Genomic DNA, 18,902 nt, shown 5'->3' with positions numbered 1-18,902 from the left:
GTCCCAAAATAAGTCCTCCTCTATGGCGAAACGGCGGCGGCTCCGGCAGCAGCGCAGGCATGACAGGGCAGGGCCGTGGCTGCAGCAGCGGGTTTGGGCCTCGGGGCGCCCTCCCTCGCCACTGAGTGGAGAATGCGGGCACAAGGAGAGCCTTAATGACTGCCCCATTGACAGAAGGCACCCGCCCCTGGAGTTACAAGAGATTAAAAAAAAAAATCTTCCAACCGTTTTCAACAGATGAAAGTAGAATTGCACATTTTTGGTTACATATTGTAACCCAAGACAGTTGTTTAGAGAAAAAGATCTTAGAGCTGATACCAGGCTTTGGAATATTAACTTTGTGGTTTTCATTAAAGGATATATTGTTTGGAGAAGTCACAAGTTCCAGCGATGAAGAAATTGGTTGTGGTGCTTCTGCAATGGACAGTGTTTTACATGAAGACCAAGTTCAGCCTCAGATTTGTAACATGTTCAGCCTCAATGAGGAGTGTAACAGACAGAATGAATCATGTGAACATGGTCTTGATGCAGAAATCTCACATAACCTGAGTTGGAATGAAAAGATGTCAAGCAAGGAAGATAGAGATGCTGAAACAAAGCAAGCTGATGGTGCTACTTTAATTACAAACATGGAAATGAACAAAAATTGTTTGGGAGAGAGTTCTAAGAATATGGAAGCTGAGAAAAGAGAACTAACTGAAGCAACAGCACATGAGCTGGAGGCCGTCAGAGAACACAGAGGAGATAGTGAGGACATGCACAGTGAAGAGGGAGGTCCTTCAGCTGATTTTATGTTACACAGTTTCAAGCCTCAGAATCAGATGGAAAAATGTAATGACATAGAGCAAACAGAAAAGAATGATACCTCAATCAGAGCTGTTGATTATGAGGATACACATGAAAAGCATGGTGAATTAATGAAAGCAGAAAGAGATGGATTATCAGAAGAAACTCCCAGGGCAGTATCTGTCCCCCAGAATGTTACCCATTTGCCACTTGAGCAGTGCATTGTTTTTCAGAGTGAAGATTCCAAGAAGGAATCTGATGTGTTGATACAAAATGAAGTGGTTGAAAACAAATCAAAAAATGCTATCAAGGTAGTTAATGTGGCAAATGATGTAGGGGAAAACATAAACCAAGTGATAATTGGAGAGGAAATAACAGCTGCAACACAGATAAAAGGGCTCTGTGCAAAGGCAAATAATGAGAGAGCACGCTTTGAAAATGTGTTGTCTGATTTCAGTAGTTCAAAATCCTTCTGTGAAGTGGAACGTTCTAAAGACCTAACGGTACAGCGTGATGGGGAGGTAATAATTATGGAGACCGAGACAGACACTGGAGCTATTGAGATCTCTGCACACTCTCAGTGCTCTGGAATAAAACATGACAGTGAAGAAATGGTGGAGAAACAGTATGTGCTAACAATAAAAGATGAAGTGGACAGAGAATACAAACCAGAGACTGTTAAAGTCTCTGGACATTATTTGCCTGTGTTTTCAATAGAAGGAACTGAAAATTCATTGCCTGTGAATGACATAGATCAAAACATAGCTATGGAGAGAACTGGCTTGTCAGCCATTCCAGAAGATGATGAACAGCTCAAAACTGAATACATTAATATAACCAGACCTGAGACTATTGAAGAAGCCATGAAATTCAACAGAGAGAGAGTTCTAGAAATAGCTGGATCTTCAGCGTTACTCCATAGTGCAGAAAATGAAGAATTAGTAGTTACAAAGGAGGAGGGATATTTAAAAGGCAAATTGCACCAGGAAGAAAATGTTAGTAATTTATTGCAAGGGAAGTCAGACTTGGAACGCATACTTGCACTACCAAAGATGACAATTGTTATTGGTGCAGAAAGCAGTGTAGCTAAGTGTGAATCCTCTGTGTTAGATTTTACAGAAATAAAAAGTGAGATAAAACAGCCTGAAAACCTATGTAGTACATTAGAATGTGGGTTGTTGAAAACTCAAAACTTCAGAGTGTTTGAATCTCAAGAGACTGAATTCAAAGTTAATCCAGAAGATTTCAGAGAGGAAAATAGTGAGCTGCTTTGGATGCCATGGAATCTGTCCTGGTAGAAAGTAATCTTACTTCTCAGGTACACTTTACAAAACCTCTGAATCAGTTCTTGGTAACTGAAAATGTTAAATGTGGTGAAATAAAAGGAGAATTAAATAAACAAAGCAAGGAATTGGTGACTGAGACTTGTTGCAGTTCATTTAACTGGGAGGAGAATGTTCTAAAGAAAAATATTTCAGAGATCATCAGCCAGCCTGCTTCAGAAATGGGAGTTAATAATGAAGTGGCTTCTCCTACTCAAGGGGACCTGGAAGTGGGCTGTATAAATACTGAAGAAACAGATTCTCCAGTGCAAGTGGAAATTGATTTGAAATCTATAATGCCTCCTGATCCCCATTTCCATCTTCAGAAAGTTACCAGTTATGTTGAAACTAATTTCACAGAAAAGGCTGCTTTTTCCCACACATGGGAAAAGAAAGGAGATAAAAGTTATGTTATAGGTAGTACACTTAACTGTTCTTCAGAAAGCATAGAAGAGAGTGCTGAGATCCTATCTACTGAAAGACACAACATGTGGAAAGAATTGGGCTGCCCTGAGAGGGAATATGTACACAAAGATGATGTCAAAATTCCAGATGAGAAGGAGCAGCCAGTAGATAAAGAACATGAGGCATCTGTTAAATCACAGATCGTGGATGAAAACTCTTACAATAAAAATAATTTTCTTCTCCAGAAGTTTGATTGTCAGGAATCAGGATGCAGAGCTTGGGAGGTTAGAACAGATCTTTCTAGAACTAGTTCCGTAACAGCTCAGGGAGAAAGCAAAGCGTTGAGTAGCTTTGAAGCATCTGGGGAAAATGCCATAGAAAGGTCTGAAAATGTCTTTGATATACCAGCACAGAGCAATGAATCTGAAGAGAAAGACCGTTCTATACAAAAAATAACACATGTGAAATATTCTGAATGTGTTCCCATGTTCAATAAGGAACTGAGAGCTTCCAGGAGAGTTGCACTGGGTGCTCTGGAGACTGATGGAGTTGTTGATGCTGATCACCAAATATGTGAACTTCATTCAAGAATGCACCCAGGAAATACTTTGACAGTTAGTCATCTGAGAGCAGATACTGTGGTGGATATGGATACATATGTTTGTTGTGAAACAAACAGCTCTCCAGATACTGCAAATGAGTTGGCAGATGTGGTTAGGGAGGTTTATCCTAAAGACTTACCCTCTTGGCAAAGACAGTGTTTATTGATAACCTCTGAAAATACTGAGGGTGCTAATGAATGCGTGGTCGATTGTAATAGAGCTGGATGCATCAATGACAGTGAGGAATGTCTGTTAAAAACTGGGACATCAAAAGAAAACCCTGTGATGCTAAATCCTGCAAAAAATAGATTACCACTATGCCAGATGTTAACTAGATTCTCAGAAACTTGCAGACTGTCTGTAAAAACCAGCAAACTAAATACAGGAACGTTATCACTTGACAATTTCTTAGAAGAAAATGAGTCTGAAAAACTTCAGTCAAATGTGGAGCAAAGTCTACTACATGGTGTTGATATGAGGTTCTCAGTGTTTGAAGAATATAGTCATAATCAAACTTGTACTGCTTGCAGCATAGAAGACAACATTGATGTTATCCTAGATGGTAGCACAGTAAGACAGCCTTCTGACTCCCCCAAAAAATTATTTGAGAAGCTATGTGTGTTGGAGTCAGAGTCTTGTGTGGATGTTGCTCTTAAAAAGAGCGATAAGTTGAAGTGCAAAGAGCAAGAACCATGTGAAATCTTGACTGTTTCAACCAAGACAGCTTCCCAAGTAATGCATGTCAAGCTAGCAAAGAGGCTGTTTCAAGGTAAAAGGAAAACAAAGACTCTCAAACTAACTCAGCCAGCTCTTGCAAATGCTGATACTTCTGTGCCAACAAAGTGGTCCTCTGAGACTATAAATAAAATTAGGCAAGAGATGGGTCCTCCTCTGCCCCCCTTGCTATTGCCTTTGATTGCTACTCCTCCAAAAGCTGTGTGTACCATGTCCCCAGTAATGTCTTCTACTGGTCGATCCTCTTTGCTTTCCCCGCTGGATGACATGATATCTCCACTACGTGAAACTCCTGTTCCTCTCATGTCTCCATTAGCAGAGACTCCAACAGTAAAATCTGCTCTTTTATTTTCTCCTCCATCACCCTCAGAAATGACAGTAAGTAGAAGGATTCGCTCCTCACCTTTGAAATTTTGTACTTCCATTCCAAAGCATGCTCTCCCTGTTCCAGGAAGATTTCCTCTGTTTGCAGCTGATAGTGCTCCTCCAGTTGCTCCTCAGGAGAACTCTGTGAAAATATTGGACACTATGTATCCAGAGCTGTCTGCAAGGGCAAGGACGCTAAACATTCTGAAAGGCAATATTCAGGTTAATCGATGTGCTTTTTCAGACAGCCAAAGTTTGCTGGGACCTGTGGCTCAAACAGGTGGATTCAAAGCAATTGCATCTACATCAACTGCTTTTGTTAAAGCTGGTAACAATTTGAAATTTTATAGTAGTAAAGATCAAGACAAAGATGTGCAAAATCAGCAACTGTTTTCAAGCTCATCGAATTGTCTCGAAAAATGGACACTATTCCCAGTATCTATGCCAAGAAGTGCAAAGAGACTGAGATTGGACAGTGAACCAGCAACGCTGGACCCCAATGATATTGCTGCTATTAGAAATACTGAAAATACAGTCTCTGAATTGCAGGAGTCTTTCCGTGACAAAAGCTGCAAAATCTGTGATTCAGCACAAAGTTCAAGTTTAGAATCATCACTACTAGTAAAGGAGGTTTTTGATCCTGACTGCCAAAAAGTTTCTTTGGCATTGAAGAAAATTGCTGAATCCTGTTTTGATTTGTTACCAGTTATTAAAGGCCACGTGTATGTCGGCAATATCTCAAAGATTCCAGTAATGAGAGATGAAGAGAAAGAGGTTATTTACGAATTTGGTGTAAAAAACAAGGTAGGTAGCATAATTTTTAGTTCTGTGTTTTAATAATAGCTTGAAGAGTTGCCAAATCTGGTAACTTCAAAGGAGCAAAGCTGCGGCAGCTTTATGTTTCAAGGTCCAGCCAGTAGAAGGGCAAAGTATGAACTTGTAATAGGCATACATGCACACAATATGCGCTTAATCTTGTTCCCTTCTCTGGCTGATCAATGTGAAAGCCTGGTAGTGGAAAATGCATACATATATATGCAGACAGTATAGATCCCTCCAGTAGCTAACACTAGACACTCAGTATATCCTCTTCTCCCTACCTGTCTCATGTACTGACAGATTTACAGACACAGAAACACACACACATCCCTTCAGTAGCTGATCCAGACCTATGGCCTTACCTGCATCTGACCCTTAGACTGCTGAACTGTCACGTAGCTCTTGGACCTCCTAGTTCATCATGAAGCCAACACTCAGACTCCGTGGTCTAAAACCGCGCCGTCTACAGCACCTGGCTTCGAAGCCTGTCATTCTACTCCCTGTTTTAGCCCTCCCTCGAAACATCCTATAGTAAGTCTTGCCCAGTCCTAATATTCTCTTTACTTGATATTGAGTCCCATATTACTGTAGACAGTAACATCCCCATCCTAGCTCCTTCAGTGTGTGAGGTGATCTGTGGAGAGACTTTGATGACTAATTCTAGCAGATCTTACACCTGGACAACGGGCTGTTTGCCCTCCCACGACAGCTCTGGGAGTAGCAAAGTCAGGGTGGTCCATTTGATCTGATCAGGTTATTTGGTTTCATTTACCTGTCATTATTCCTCTCATGTTTCTTTAGTGAAGATAGTTTTTAATCACATAGCAATATAGTTTATATTTAAAGGATAGTAGTCCTGTTCTCCACATCTGTTTAAGGCATATTTATTCTGGGAGGTTGCTCCTCAACTCTTTTTTTCTTTTGCTGGTTACCTATGATTTGCTTTTCTGCATTTTTTTTGTATGCAAACAGTATTCTTGCAAACAAGATAGTAGCTCATTTTACTTGTCATACTACTATGTTATCAAATATACTCAAGTATATAACAGTCTAACTATTTTTTGTGCCTTATAGCATTTAGCAGAGTCCTTACTGAGTGTTATTCTCAGTAAACTCAAGGCTCAGAAGAATGCCACAAATTACAAGTTCAATCAGGCTCTGTGTCGGGTCTATACAGGAATTTGTCGACAGTTGGGAGATTTGGAAAGGGCCCGCCTTTTCTGCTATAGCCTACTTAAAGAAGGTATAGTATGGCTTAGTGATCTTGTATCTTAAATATGTTCTGTGTCTGCTGTAGTGTTTCAGAATGATTGTGTTTGTAAAAACAATCAAAACAATCCTGGAAAGGGACATTTTCATTAGAGTTTTTTTCCATGGTGCAGAAGTATAGGGTGTTCTAAAAGTAATTTCCCTTCTCACAGTTCCTCTACATCTGTGTCTCAGTTTGGTGATGACCTGGGCTCTTAGAAGTCTGCTTGTTTTTCCAAAGAAAGGTTTTATTTTAGGGTCCTCTGTGCTTTCACTTTTGCCCCACTATCTCCAACATGGTATTGTGATTCCAGGGAATTTTGTACTTTTTGCTTATTAATATTTTCTTATTTTAACTGAGTATGCACTGTTGCATAAAGCAAGTGTGATTTTAAAACTTGTATTAGCTTAAAATATTGTCAGGAGTTGGAAAATACCTTTATCAAAACCGGTGCATTTGTACATATCCTCCTTAAAGTTTTATTACTTCCCGTTATCCAAATTCTGGTTTGGTTGAGAGTGTATGGAAAATTGTGTTGCCATAGGTCAGCATTCACAAAGAAGAGGAGTCTTAACTTTATTTGAATAAAGGGAGATTTCACCAGGGTTGCCAAGTCCCAGTGAGATCTCTCAAATTGCTGGAGTATGCAGCCTCCTTTTTATCCTAATTTCCTGGCTGCATGAAACCCCTTCCCCATTGGCTAAGGTACTTAGGAGGTACAGACTTCCCGATCCACCTATTATATGTTTCCCCTTAACATGTACCCCTCTTAACAACATACATAGCATGTTTTATTAACTCTAACCTCTAACTTTATGCTGGCCAAGGCAGAGAAGTTAATATTCATAGGCCTATTAAGCCTGCGCACTCCTTCTCAAAGTTCAAAAGTTTAGAGCATCCTTGCTGTTGACTTAATTAATAGCCCTACTGGTCAGGGTATCTCGTTATCCTCTCCTTACAGACTGCATCCTGTGACTCCCTCGTTTATGAAGGACACTCTCCTCTTTGTTCCATCACTATTATGAAAAACCCACACTCTCCTTGTTTTATCACTCATTTGTAAAGACACTCTACTCTCTTGTTCTCTCAAGAGTTTTTTCCATTTTGATTCCCTTTCTCTTACCCTCCCTCCTTCTCTTTTCTTCCCAGTAATAAAGGTAATACATGCATACTATCACTGTACTAAACTGAGTGTGTCTTAGTTCTGGAAGAACTTAGTTTGAAAATACCGAACCCTCCAGGGCTCAAAACAGTATACTATCTGTGTTTCAAATTAAAATGAAATAAAATTTAAGAACACTGAGGAACAAAATGCTATAATTTTCAATTGCTTCAATTAGTAGTTATCTTCCTTTAAACATCCCTGTCTTTTTTCTATTCTTTAATACTGATAAGGAATGTAATTTTCTTTTGAGTGGTTTTGTTTGGGATTTTCTGGGGTTTTGGTGTTGGTTTTTTTTTTCTGCTGGGCTGGGATATTTTTGTTTGGGTTCTTTCTGGAATTTCTATTTTCTTATGAACCGCAGGCCTGTCAGACTGACTTTGGTACCAGGGAAGATTATGGAGCAGTTCATCTTGAATGTGCTTGGGAGCAGTTCATGTTGAGTGTGCTCACACAGCATGTTCAGGATAACCAGGTGATCAGGCCCAGCCAGCATAGGTTCATGAAAGGCAGGTCCTGCTTGACCAACCTCATCTCCTCCTATGACCAGGTGACCTGTCTAGTCAATGAGGGAATGCTGTGGACATTGTCTACCTAAACTTTAGTAAAGCTTCAACACCATCTTCCACAGCACTCTGCTAGAGAAGCTGGTGACTCATGGCTTAAACAGGTGTACTCTTTGCTAGGTTAAAAACTGTCTGGAGTGGCTGAGCTCAGAGAGTTGTGGTGAACAGAGTTAAATCCAGGGTTCAGTTTTGGGACCAATCTTATTTAATATTTTTATCAACAGTCTGGCTGAGAGGATCAAGTGCACGCTCAGTAAATTTGCAGATGACACCAAAGGGAGTGGGAGTGTTGATCTGCTGGAGGATGGGAAAGCTCTGCAGAGGGATCTAGACAGGCTGGATCGATGGGCCAAGGCCAGTTGTTTGAGGTTCAACAAGACCAAGTGCAGGGTCCTGCACTTGGGCCACAACAACCCCTGGCAGCGGTACAGGCTTGAGGAGGAGTGGCTGGAAAGCCGCCCGGCAGAAAAGGACCTAACGGTGTTGGTGGACAGCCGGCTGAACATGAGCCAGCAGTGGGCCCAGGTGGCCAAGAAGGCCAACGGCATCATGGCTTGTATCAAAAATAGTGTGGCCAGCAGGAGTAGGGAAGTGATTGTGCCCCTGTACTCGGCATTGTTGAGGCCACGGCTTGAGTACTGTGTTCAGTTTTCGGTGCCACAGTATAAGGAAGATATCAAGGTGCTGGAGCAGGTCCAGAGAGGGGCAGTGAAGCCGGTTGGGGGTGTAGAGAACATGTCTTACCAGGAGCAGCTGAAGGAGCTGGGGTTGTTTAGTCTGGAGGAGGCTGAAGGAAGATGGCATTGCTCTTTACAACTACATGAAAGGAGGTTGTAGTGAGGTAGGTATTGGTCTCTTCTCCCAAGTTACTAGTAGATAGGACAAGAGGAAGTGGCCTCAAGTTGCACCAAGGGAAGTTTAGATTAGATATTAGGACAAGTTTCTTTACTGAAAGAGTAAGACATTGGAAAGACATTGGAACAGGCTGCCCAGGGAAGTGGTGGAGTCGCCATCCCGACGTGTTAAAAAAACATGTAGACATGGCATTTCAGGATGTAGCTTAATGGTCATGCTAGTATTGGGTTGATGGTTGGACTTGATCTTAAGAGATTTTTTCCAACCTTAATGATTCTATGATTTTATATTTTTCTGTCCATGCAATCCATCATAACTCTCCTTTCACTTTTTTCATGTTAGTAGTTTTAATACTGCACCATATCAGAAATTTACTTGTCTGACATTTTTCCTTAGTCTAAATTAGCAATTAAGGCTTTTGTTTTGCAGTACCTTGGTACTTTTTGTAGGCTTTTGCAATTATTGAACATTCTTCTTTTTTTCCTTTCTTTTTCTTGATAAGATCCAAACTTCAGTAGCTAAATGCAAATTTTTTGTTGAATCATTTTCTATTCTGTACTTTGAATTGCATAAATTCCTCTTGTGGTTGTTCTGTGGTTTTGCTGTAATCTTTTGAGTGTGAATAGCTCTAAACATATCTAAAGGGTTGTTTGTGGGTTTTTTTACTTTGTTTATTTTTATTTTATTACATTGCATTGCTTTTAGGGTTTTCTCTTTCATGTAGTTTCACATATTAATTCTCATCAGAATGATAGCAACAGAAGTGTAAGCTGTGTGCCAGCTCACTGACTATAAACAGTCAGTACTTCTGCATTAGACTTGTGTCATCTGTTCTCTTGACTTCTTGTCCATCCTACTTTGTTCTCTTCTCCTCTCATATATTCTACATTAAGTGACTAAAAATTAGATTTTACCTTTCTTTATTTTTCCTTTTACCCATCCCCTCTTTTTGCTTTTCTTCTTTTGATGTCCCTTTTACTCTTACTCATCACTGAGTGAGTCTTTTTAGGTGTTCCAAATTCATGGGCAGTCAGCTTAAGTTGCAGAGACTAGATAATTCTAGTTTAGCATGAGTCCTTGTTCTGACAGTCAAAAAAATGTTTATTCTTAGGTGCTGAAGGGCTTGGAAGTAGAGAAGGTCCACCCAAGACACTGGATAGAACTCTCTAAATTTTGTTTGCCCCTTGAGTCCACTAAAGCTTCTTGATTTGATGTATTTTCATATGTGTTGCCTGATCTAGTCGAGAGGTGGCGTCCCTAGCGGCAGGGAGGCTGGATTAAAATGATCTCTAAGGTCCCTTCCAGCTTAGGCCATTCTATGATTCTATATCTCATACGCTCTCTAGCTCTTAAGAAAGGCATCAAAGTGCTGGTGCAGGTACAGAGAAGGGCAAGGAAGCTGATGAAGGGTCTTGAGAACAAGTCTTATGAGGAGCGGCTGAAGGACCTGAGGTTGTTTAGTCTGAAGAAAACAGAGAGAGAGACATTATCAGTCTCTACAACTACCTGAAGGGAGGTTGTAGAGAGGTTTATGTTAGTCTCTTCTCTCAAGTTACAACTGATGGGACAAGAGGAAATGGCCTCAAGTTACACCAGGAGAAGTTCAGGTTAGACGTTAGGAAAAACTTCTGCACTGGAAAGGTTATCAAAGACTGGAACAGGCTGCTCAGGGAAGTGGTTGAATCATCATACTTGAATGTGTTTAAAAGCTCTCTGGATATGGTGCTTAGGGACATGGTCTAGAAGTGAGCCTGGCGGAGTTAGATGACAGTTGGACTTGACGATCTTAAAGGTCTTTTCCAAGCAAAATGATTCTATGATCTTTCTAAAAATGCAGAATTTATGCTGAAGTAGAGAAGGGAAAACACATTTAGCTTTTCTGTTTGTATTGGGTTTTTGTAGCTTTTTATAGTGACAATACTGTTTTGGACATATGTATTGCAATATTGAATTTCATGATAAAAGTAATACCTACTTCTTTATTCCAATTTATTTTTTCATTGCTTGCAATCCACATGCTCATGTTTTATCTTAATATTTTGCCTTGAAGATCTCTACTTTGGTGTTCAGAATGTTTATTACCTTCCCTTTGATGGCCTGGAGCTCTGTCCTCTAACTTTTATAGTTCTGGATATGTTTATATATATCGTTGTCAGATACTGCTCTGAATTAATTTAATGAATGAGATTTCTTAAATTACATCAGTAACACACTTTTTGTGTATATGGAAATACAAATTTTGACATGCATCATTCATATACACTCACTTACAACTTGTATAATGTATTATTTCCCTGGTGAAGTCTGAGAAAATTGCTGAATAGCATCAAATTTCATATTTGAATTGTGTGAAAGTTCTTTGCAAAGCTGGTGTGTTTCTTAACATGGATTTCGTAGGTGTATGAGTGCAAGCTGTTATCAAGTGCTGGGGATTTGTACCGAAGTCCTAATTTTCACGTTATTACATGTCTCAGGATTATTTTTTTCTTTTGGATTAGTTCTAGTTTGATCCAGTGATCAGTGCTTATTTGTGACTAGAGTGTATTAGATAGGCTTTTAGAGTGTATCTTCCAGTTTAATTTTGTGCTAAAAGAATCCAGTTTCAGTGCTCCAAGGCCACTCTCCTTAGTGAACTAAAGTGCAATAAGAAGGATGAAGGGAGACTTAACTAAAAATGCAAAAGGAGTAGTTCTTTTGCATTTGTTACACAGCAAAGTGAAATGAAGCCTGTTTTGGTTTTCCTTAAAAAAAAAAGATTGACATTACAATGGGGGAGGTGGCTTAAGGGGAAGTGTTTTTTTTGTCTTGAGTCATTTTTTCTTATTTAATCTCGGGACTGAGATGTGCTAGTATGACTCCCCTTCCCTGAGCTGCACTTGTTACACGACTTGTGCCTTCTTTCCTAGGTATCTTGCTGAAGAGCATACTAGGTTTTAATGCCTGAGTATACATTTTTTTTTGTTTTAAATGTTAAAAGCTTACTTTGTTCTTTTTTTTCCTTAGACTTTCCAGACTCAGAAAAATTGTTTTTATTTATCGCAAATGTATGGTCTGACATATTTGTCTTCCAAGGTGCAATTAACAAAGCTATGCAATTAGTTGTCAGGCAGACTGCAAGCAGTGAGATGCTGGCCTGTTTGAGTGCGTATCTCAACTGGGAACAGGTAATGTCTGCTTTTATTGTCAATATCAGCTTTTGCCTGCATTGTTAGCTTTGCTGGCTGAATCAAATCAACTAACTTACTTCTGATGAAGGATGTGTCAATCTCTCATGGATATTATTGCACAGCTAATGCTGCTTCAGACCTTTCTGGGATTTTCTACTAGAACAAAACACTTTTTGTTTTCCCTATTCAGGGCTAATCCCTCAATTAAACATTGAAAGTGAACATTCTTTTTAAACTTTCCTGGAGTGTTCTTGGACTAGGGAATTCTGTCATTCTATGGAACTGTGACTTTGATGTTCTTTGAGGTGGTTTATTTTGTTCTCGGGGGGTTTTAATTTGTATTGGGCTTGTCTTTTATAGTTCTGTGTGTAATAGCTAATTATTTATCACAGTTAATTTCAAGATGAGTCTATCTCATTTTACTTATGATCTTTCTCTGAGGTAGACTATAAATACCCATTTATCACCAAAAAGTTTCAGCCAATTAATTTCATAAGCACTTGGCATGATCAATACAAAACTGCAGTGGTGGCAGAAGAAGGATGACCAGTGTTAGGGACTTTTGAGATTTGATTTCAAGTCTTCGAGTGCTTAGGCAAGTAATTTCATTTCTGCCAGTTTTCAGTAGGCAATATTACCGTCCTGAAAAGGATGTGGCAAAGAGGACAAATTGGGACACACTTGATATCAGTAGGAGCAAATTTATATAATGCAGATGGAAAGACAGAGGTACTTTGCTTCTGGAAAAGGAGATTGTGTAACAGGTCTGTGTGTTTGCTTGAAGGCTAGGGCCCAGTAGTTCTGAAAGCACCATGTTAATGCCAGGCTTACTTGGTGAAAGTGCTGTAGTTCTGTGAACACCCAGTGAACAAAATTGTCTTGATTCATGGCTCCTGTTCCCTATCCTAACATGCTGTTCCATAACTGCCTTGGGGAATATAAATCGTGTGCAGTCACATTCCCTACTGTGTTTATGGATGTCTGTGAAATATGAGAGCTGCTGCAGCTGGGCAGGACCTCAGAAATTTCTATATTGATCATAGCAGATAAGATCATGCTATCTGTAAGATGGTTTTTACTTGAGTGGAAATACAGGGACAAGTTTCAAGTGGATTTTGGTTGACAGTCTGTAATACATCTAATTTTAGGTTATTCTACATACGAAAATAAAACTTATGTAGAATGAGTATTTAGTTCTTGGTCAAACTGCCATTTTAATGTCTTACACTGTTGCAGAACATGGCAATTATATGAGTTTCCAAGATGTGTTGACCACCCACAGTGTTTATGTGATAAGCCTAGGGTTTTTCTTAATACTTTAGATATTCACAGGATGTTTGTTTTTAAATTTCATTACTTGCTTTACCTGTTTAATTAGAAGAATATTTTTACATGATGTTTCCAGTTTTTACTGCCTCAACTGTTGAAAGTACTTGCTTGGAAATTAGCCCACTAATGAACAATAAACAGTAACAAATTTCAGCATGAGAAAATAATTAAAAAAACCTCCAAACTTAGAAAGTGAGCAGGATAATTCCAATTTTGCATTGGAAAACACTCTTCTGACCTTAAATCTTCATTGAGAGAAACAAAAAATTCCAAATTTTAGAAGAGACAGAGACTGTAGGGTTTGTAGTTTTTGTTTGGATTTTTTTCCCAAGTTCTCTTTTTAGTAAAAACATCAAGACAGATACTGAGTACATGAAGATTTTAGTTTACGTACTAGTTTTGTTTATGTTAAGTCAAACTCAAAGTTAAATTATTGTTTAAGATACTGTGGACAGTCAGAATCAAATATATGTAAAGAGTTTGGTTCCGAGTTGGTAACTTTTCATGCATTGAGATAATCACCTTCTAAAATTTCAGAGTTCCTCTTTAGATGCTGGTATTATGGTCTCAAACCTGCTTCTAGAAATGCAGTCATGTCCAACTGTAGAACTTCAACTGAGTGAGCAATATGGAGAAGATCTGAGTGAAGATGCGTGGCAGTACATATTTGCTGTTGAGCTACTCTGCTCTCATCTGAGGTGGGATTGGACACATGACAATGTTATAAGGTATTGTGGCAAGGAGTTGTTTTAAATGTTTCCCTATGTGGTTTTTTTGTGTTTTGTTTTGGTGTTTTGTTTTTTTTTTCCAAATTTGAGACATTATGATTTAGCTTTTAACACAATGAAACATTGCACAGATACTTAGAGATGAGGGCATTTTAACCTGATGAGACCCAGACTACTGTTTTTGTGCCTGAAGTTACAATGAGTCATCCAGTGAGAAAATGTATGATTTTATGGTATTGGTCCAAATAATTAACCCTGTTTGAACTGTTCTAATAAAGAATTGCTTTAAAAATAGCAATGTGTGGACAATTGTGGAAGATTTTGAGGCACATTTTTTTTGTCAATGAAGCAAAACCTTGAAAGCATTTTACACTGTCCCACATGACATGACGTCCTTGTCTGTAAATTGGAGAGACATGGATTTGACAGATGGACCACTCAGTGGATAAGGAATTTCACTGTGAGGGTGACAGAGCACTGGAACAGGCTGCCCAGGGAGGTTGTGGAGTCTCCTTCTCTGGAGACATTCAAAACCCACCTGGATGTGTTCCTGTGCGACCGACTCTAGGTGATCCTGCTCTGGCAGGGGGGTTGGACTAGATGATCTTTTGAGGTCCCTTCCAACTCCTGACATTCTGTGATTCTGTGACTAGATGGTTGCACTCAAAAGTTGTAGTCAATGGCTCAATACCTAAGTGGAGACCAGTGATGAGTGTGTTTCTCAGGGGTTAATATGGGGACCACTGCTGTTTAACATCTTTGTCGGTGACATCGACAGTGTGATTGATTGCACCCTTAGCAAGTTTGCTGATGAGACCAAGCTTTGTGGTGCCGTCAGCACGCTGGAGGGTACGGATGCCATCCAGAGGGACCTTGACAGGCTTGAAAGGTGGGCCCATGCAAACCTCATGAAGTTCAACAAGACCACGTGCAAGGTACTGCACGTGGGTTGGGACAATCCCAAACACAGATATAAGCTGGGTGATGAGTGGATTGAGAGCGGCCCTGCAGAGAAGGAGTTGAGGGTGTTGGTGGATGAAAAACTGAACATGAGCCAGCAATGTGCTCTCACAGTGCAGAAAGCAAATCACATCCTGGGCTGCATCAATAGAACTGTGGCCAGCAGGTCAAGGGAGGAGATTCTGCCCCTCTGTTCTGTTCTTGTGAGACCTCATTGGAGTATTGTGTCCAGCTCTGGAGCCCCCAACAGAAAAAGGACATGGACCTGTTGGAGTGGATCCAGAGAAGGCCATAAAAATGATCAGAGAGCTGTATTACCTCTCCTATAAAACAGATTGAGAGAGTTGGGAGTAACTCAGCCTGGAAAAGAGAGGGCTCTGGGAAGACCTCTGGGAACCTGTAAGAAAAGTGGAAGCAATCTTTTTAGGAAGGCCAGTTGGAACAGGTCAAGGAGTAATGGTTTTAAACTAAAAGAAGGTAGAAAAAGAAGGAAGAAATTTTCTACAGTGAGGGTGGTGAAACACTGGAACAGATTGCTGAAAGAGGTGGTAGAGGCTCCATCCCTAGAGACGTTCAAAGTCAGGCTTGATGGGGCTCTGAGCAACCTGATGAAGTTAAAAGATGTCCCTGCTTACTGTGGGAGTGTTGGACTAGATGAGCTCTGCACATTCCATGATTCTATGACTTCATTTTGATACCTAAACTCATCTTCGATAGCTACACTACTGATCTGATAGCCCCTATTTTCTATGTAGAGGTTACATTACCTAGTAGAATCTCTGAAAATATGACAGTTTTTTAACTATGAAATAGCATAATTATTGAATATAAAATAAATGCAAATAACTTAAAATCATCAAGTCTTTTATACAAGTTTAATGCTTCCAGATAGTAAAGAGGTTATTTTTAGTAAAATTCTTTTTAAAATTAACATAAATTAGCTTCAGTGAAAGGCTTGTCATTTTAACTGAAGCTTTACAGAGTTGACTGACTGTGTGGAGTTGTGCTGATAATGGGTAACTAGGTCTATTAGCATCATTTTAAGGATGAAAAAGGTCTTATCTTGGATCCTTTAAGATTTAAAAACAACCAGCTTCAATAACATCTCAGCATGGCTTTTTAAAGTAATGCAATTTCATATAAAGTTAATGGAGTAAGTTCTTGAGTTCGGAGATGCAGAATGTTGCAGGGAAATGAATGGAAGATGAACAGGAATACTGTTCCAACCAGGAATGATTCCTCCAGAAAATTAGCTTTGATCGATTGGGTTTAAAACCTTCTTTACATTACTCAGGTTTGTGGATGCTTAGGATATTAAGCGTTTCCCTAGAAGGTGAATTAAAGGTGAAAGTGGAGCTATGGAAATACCTGATAAGCAGAAGAACCCTTTGTATTCATCATTGCATAGATACTGTACCACCTCTTCATGCATTATCAGATTTTTAAATTCACTTGTCTTTCACAGCAAAGTGCTTTGGCCTTCTATGGATAAATGGGTAAAGAAGAGAAAGGGGCATGAAACTACTCAGTCTGTTCCTGATGGTGTTATAGCATTGACACTCAGGCTAATTGGTAAGTAATCTAAATTCTTGGTTAACTTCTGCTTTGTGTAAGTATATCCTGTCAAGTGTCAGCCTACTTTGAAAGTGAGTTGATGTATTTTTGCTTTTTTTTGGATCTTGATTTTTTTCACTTTCTTCAAAAATTTTCACCTTAAAAGCCAAACTTTTACATTCCTATGCAGGTGTTTTCTGTTTGTCAGCTTGTGGAAAGCATGGTTTTGAGAGATATTACTCTAGTTTTATTACAAATAACAACATGTTTTATATATTTAGAATTAACTAATGTGTAGCTACGTATGCTTTATAGCAAAATGTATAAAATAAGGTTTTCTATTCAACATAATACCTCTTCCTGCAATTTTAAGTTAGTTAGATTAATTTATTTGGGATCTAGATGGCATTCAAAGTAAATAGATAAACTTTGGGTTTCAATAGATATTTTCAGTATATAGATTATATAATCTGTTTGTTAAACAGAAATTGCACTCTTTCAGAGTTGTACTCTTAGAAGTTGGCAACCTGTGGGAAGTTGGATCAATCTGGATCAATGAAAAATTGCTTTGGGCTCTTTAGTCACAAAAGGAAAAGGACAACTACTGGTCCCAACACAACATGATAACATGAATGACTAATTTTTGTAAACGAAATTACAAAGTCTAAAAATGTGGAAGATGACTCTATAAATGTCAGGTACATAGTAACCTTCTTTTCTTTCAGGTCGATTGGGCCAAATAGGTTTGAAGGAAGGATATCTTGCTGCAGTGAAGAATATTAGTTCTGTGATTGGTCTGTTTGTACAGCATGCAAAAGAAGAAGGTAATATTTATTTAGAGAAACTTTAGTGTCACATCTGCAGTGGCAAGTTTTGCCAATGTAAACAGAACACACAAAAATGGAGACATGCATGCCAAAACAGCCTACTTGTGCAGTTTTATATTAATGATAACAGTACAAACACATTTCAGTTTGAGTCCCTTTCTGTTCTGAGGTTAATGAAGCATGTGTATTACCTTCAGTCTGAGACAGAACAACTCTGAGATAGTTTCAGACACCTTGGAATTAAACTGCTGCATGTAACAGCATATCAGCTGCCTCAGAAACTGCTCTTGAGCAGTAGTAGTAGCTAGTTTGTTACCTCAACTGCTCATGCTGAAGCTTGCTACTAGCAAGATTGTTGTATTGGGAGAGGGTTGCAAAGCATTCGAAATTCCTGACTGAGAGAAAAAGCAAGGCAAGTAGGACAGCAGTCGATATTCCTAAACTATTCTCGATTCTAAGTACATTTTGTAGTGAAGCATTGGTTGATGTTAGTGAGCTGTTTTGAACCACTTGTATAGCTTTTCTTCCTTGCAATCTCAGGTTCTTCCAAGTATGTGGTATATGTCTGTGTCTGTTTTAGGTTCTGTAAATCTGAATGTTTTCATAAAATTCTGATAACTCTTAACTAGGGTAAAATCACTAGATGCTCGAATCTTTTATGCCCTTAGAATATTGAAAACCTGTTGAACTCAGAAAACTGGAAGGAGCTAGTATAAAATGAAATGTTATGGAATTTGTGTGCAAATCTTGCTACTTTCTGGTATTAGGCATCCCAGTTAATGACGTGTTCTGATTCAGTTTCTTGGACTAATAGTTACTTTAGATTCAGGTTTCCCAAAACCACTATTTCCTATCAAAGTTTCTATAAGCTGATTTATGTTAATTTTTGCAGGTATTCCCTGGGGAGTGCAGCTGGCAGCCATATATTCACTGTGTGACTTGGGTTCAAGCAATCCAGAAGGTATTGTTGAGGCCATCCATGCTTGGAGAGTGACAGTTATTAATATCCCTTTTGCTGTCACAAGTGGCATAGCTGAAATCACTTCTCTGTGTAAAATGGAGCTAAACTAAAATCTAGGAAAGTGGACCAATCTAAAGGAAAAAGTGCCTTATTTTACTAAGTAGTAATTGATTCCAGTTAAAAACAATGCAAGTTTGTGTGTCCTTTTTTGTCTGATCACAGAAAACAACTGTTTTATTTGGTTCTTGTCTTTGAGCGAAGTTTTAAAAAAAAAATAATAAAATTACTTGCTTTTCCTAATAACAGTCAGTGTTCTGAAAAACAATGCATCTTTGACTGCTGAGGTGTCTCTAGTTTGATGTCAATAAAAATCAGTAATAATTTCCATTATTTTACTTCTATCAAATTGGAGCATGTGCTATTTAAAAAAACTGGAGGATTGAGCCTGGTTGAAAACTTGATTCTTAGTTTGTACTATATTTATATAAAATAACTGTTCAGATAGCAGA

General features: G+C 38.9%; 1 protein-coding gene across 1 annotated transcript; it reads left to right on the top strand.

Annotated features, from left to right (window-relative positions):
* The first annotated feature begins 22 nt into the window (after positions 1 to 22).
* ICE1 (interactor of little elongator complex ELL subunit 1) lies at positions 23 to 18,591 on the top strand. Its single transcript, XM_009870329.1, is given in 9 exon segments — positions 23 to 91; positions 357 to 2,055; positions 2,058 to 5,020; positions 6,110 to 6,278; positions 11,871 to 12,031; positions 13,901 to 14,091; positions 16,517 to 16,623; positions 17,331 to 17,429; positions 18,325 to 18,591. Coding segments are annotated over 9 exon segments (5,637 nt in total). The 3' UTR covers positions 18,504 to 18,591.
* Positions 18,592 to 18,902: the final 311 nt, after the last annotated feature.

This window comes from Apaloderma vittatum, unplaced genomic scaffold, assembly GCF_000703405.1.
Source record: "Apaloderma vittatum isolate BGI_N311 unplaced genomic scaffold, ASM70340v1 scaffold7425, whole genome shotgun sequence".
Lineage (NCBI taxonomy): Eukaryota > Metazoa > Chordata > Aves > Trogoniformes > Trogonidae > Apaloderma > Apaloderma vittatum.
This window is presented reverse-complemented; position numbering and strand designations above follow the sequence as displayed.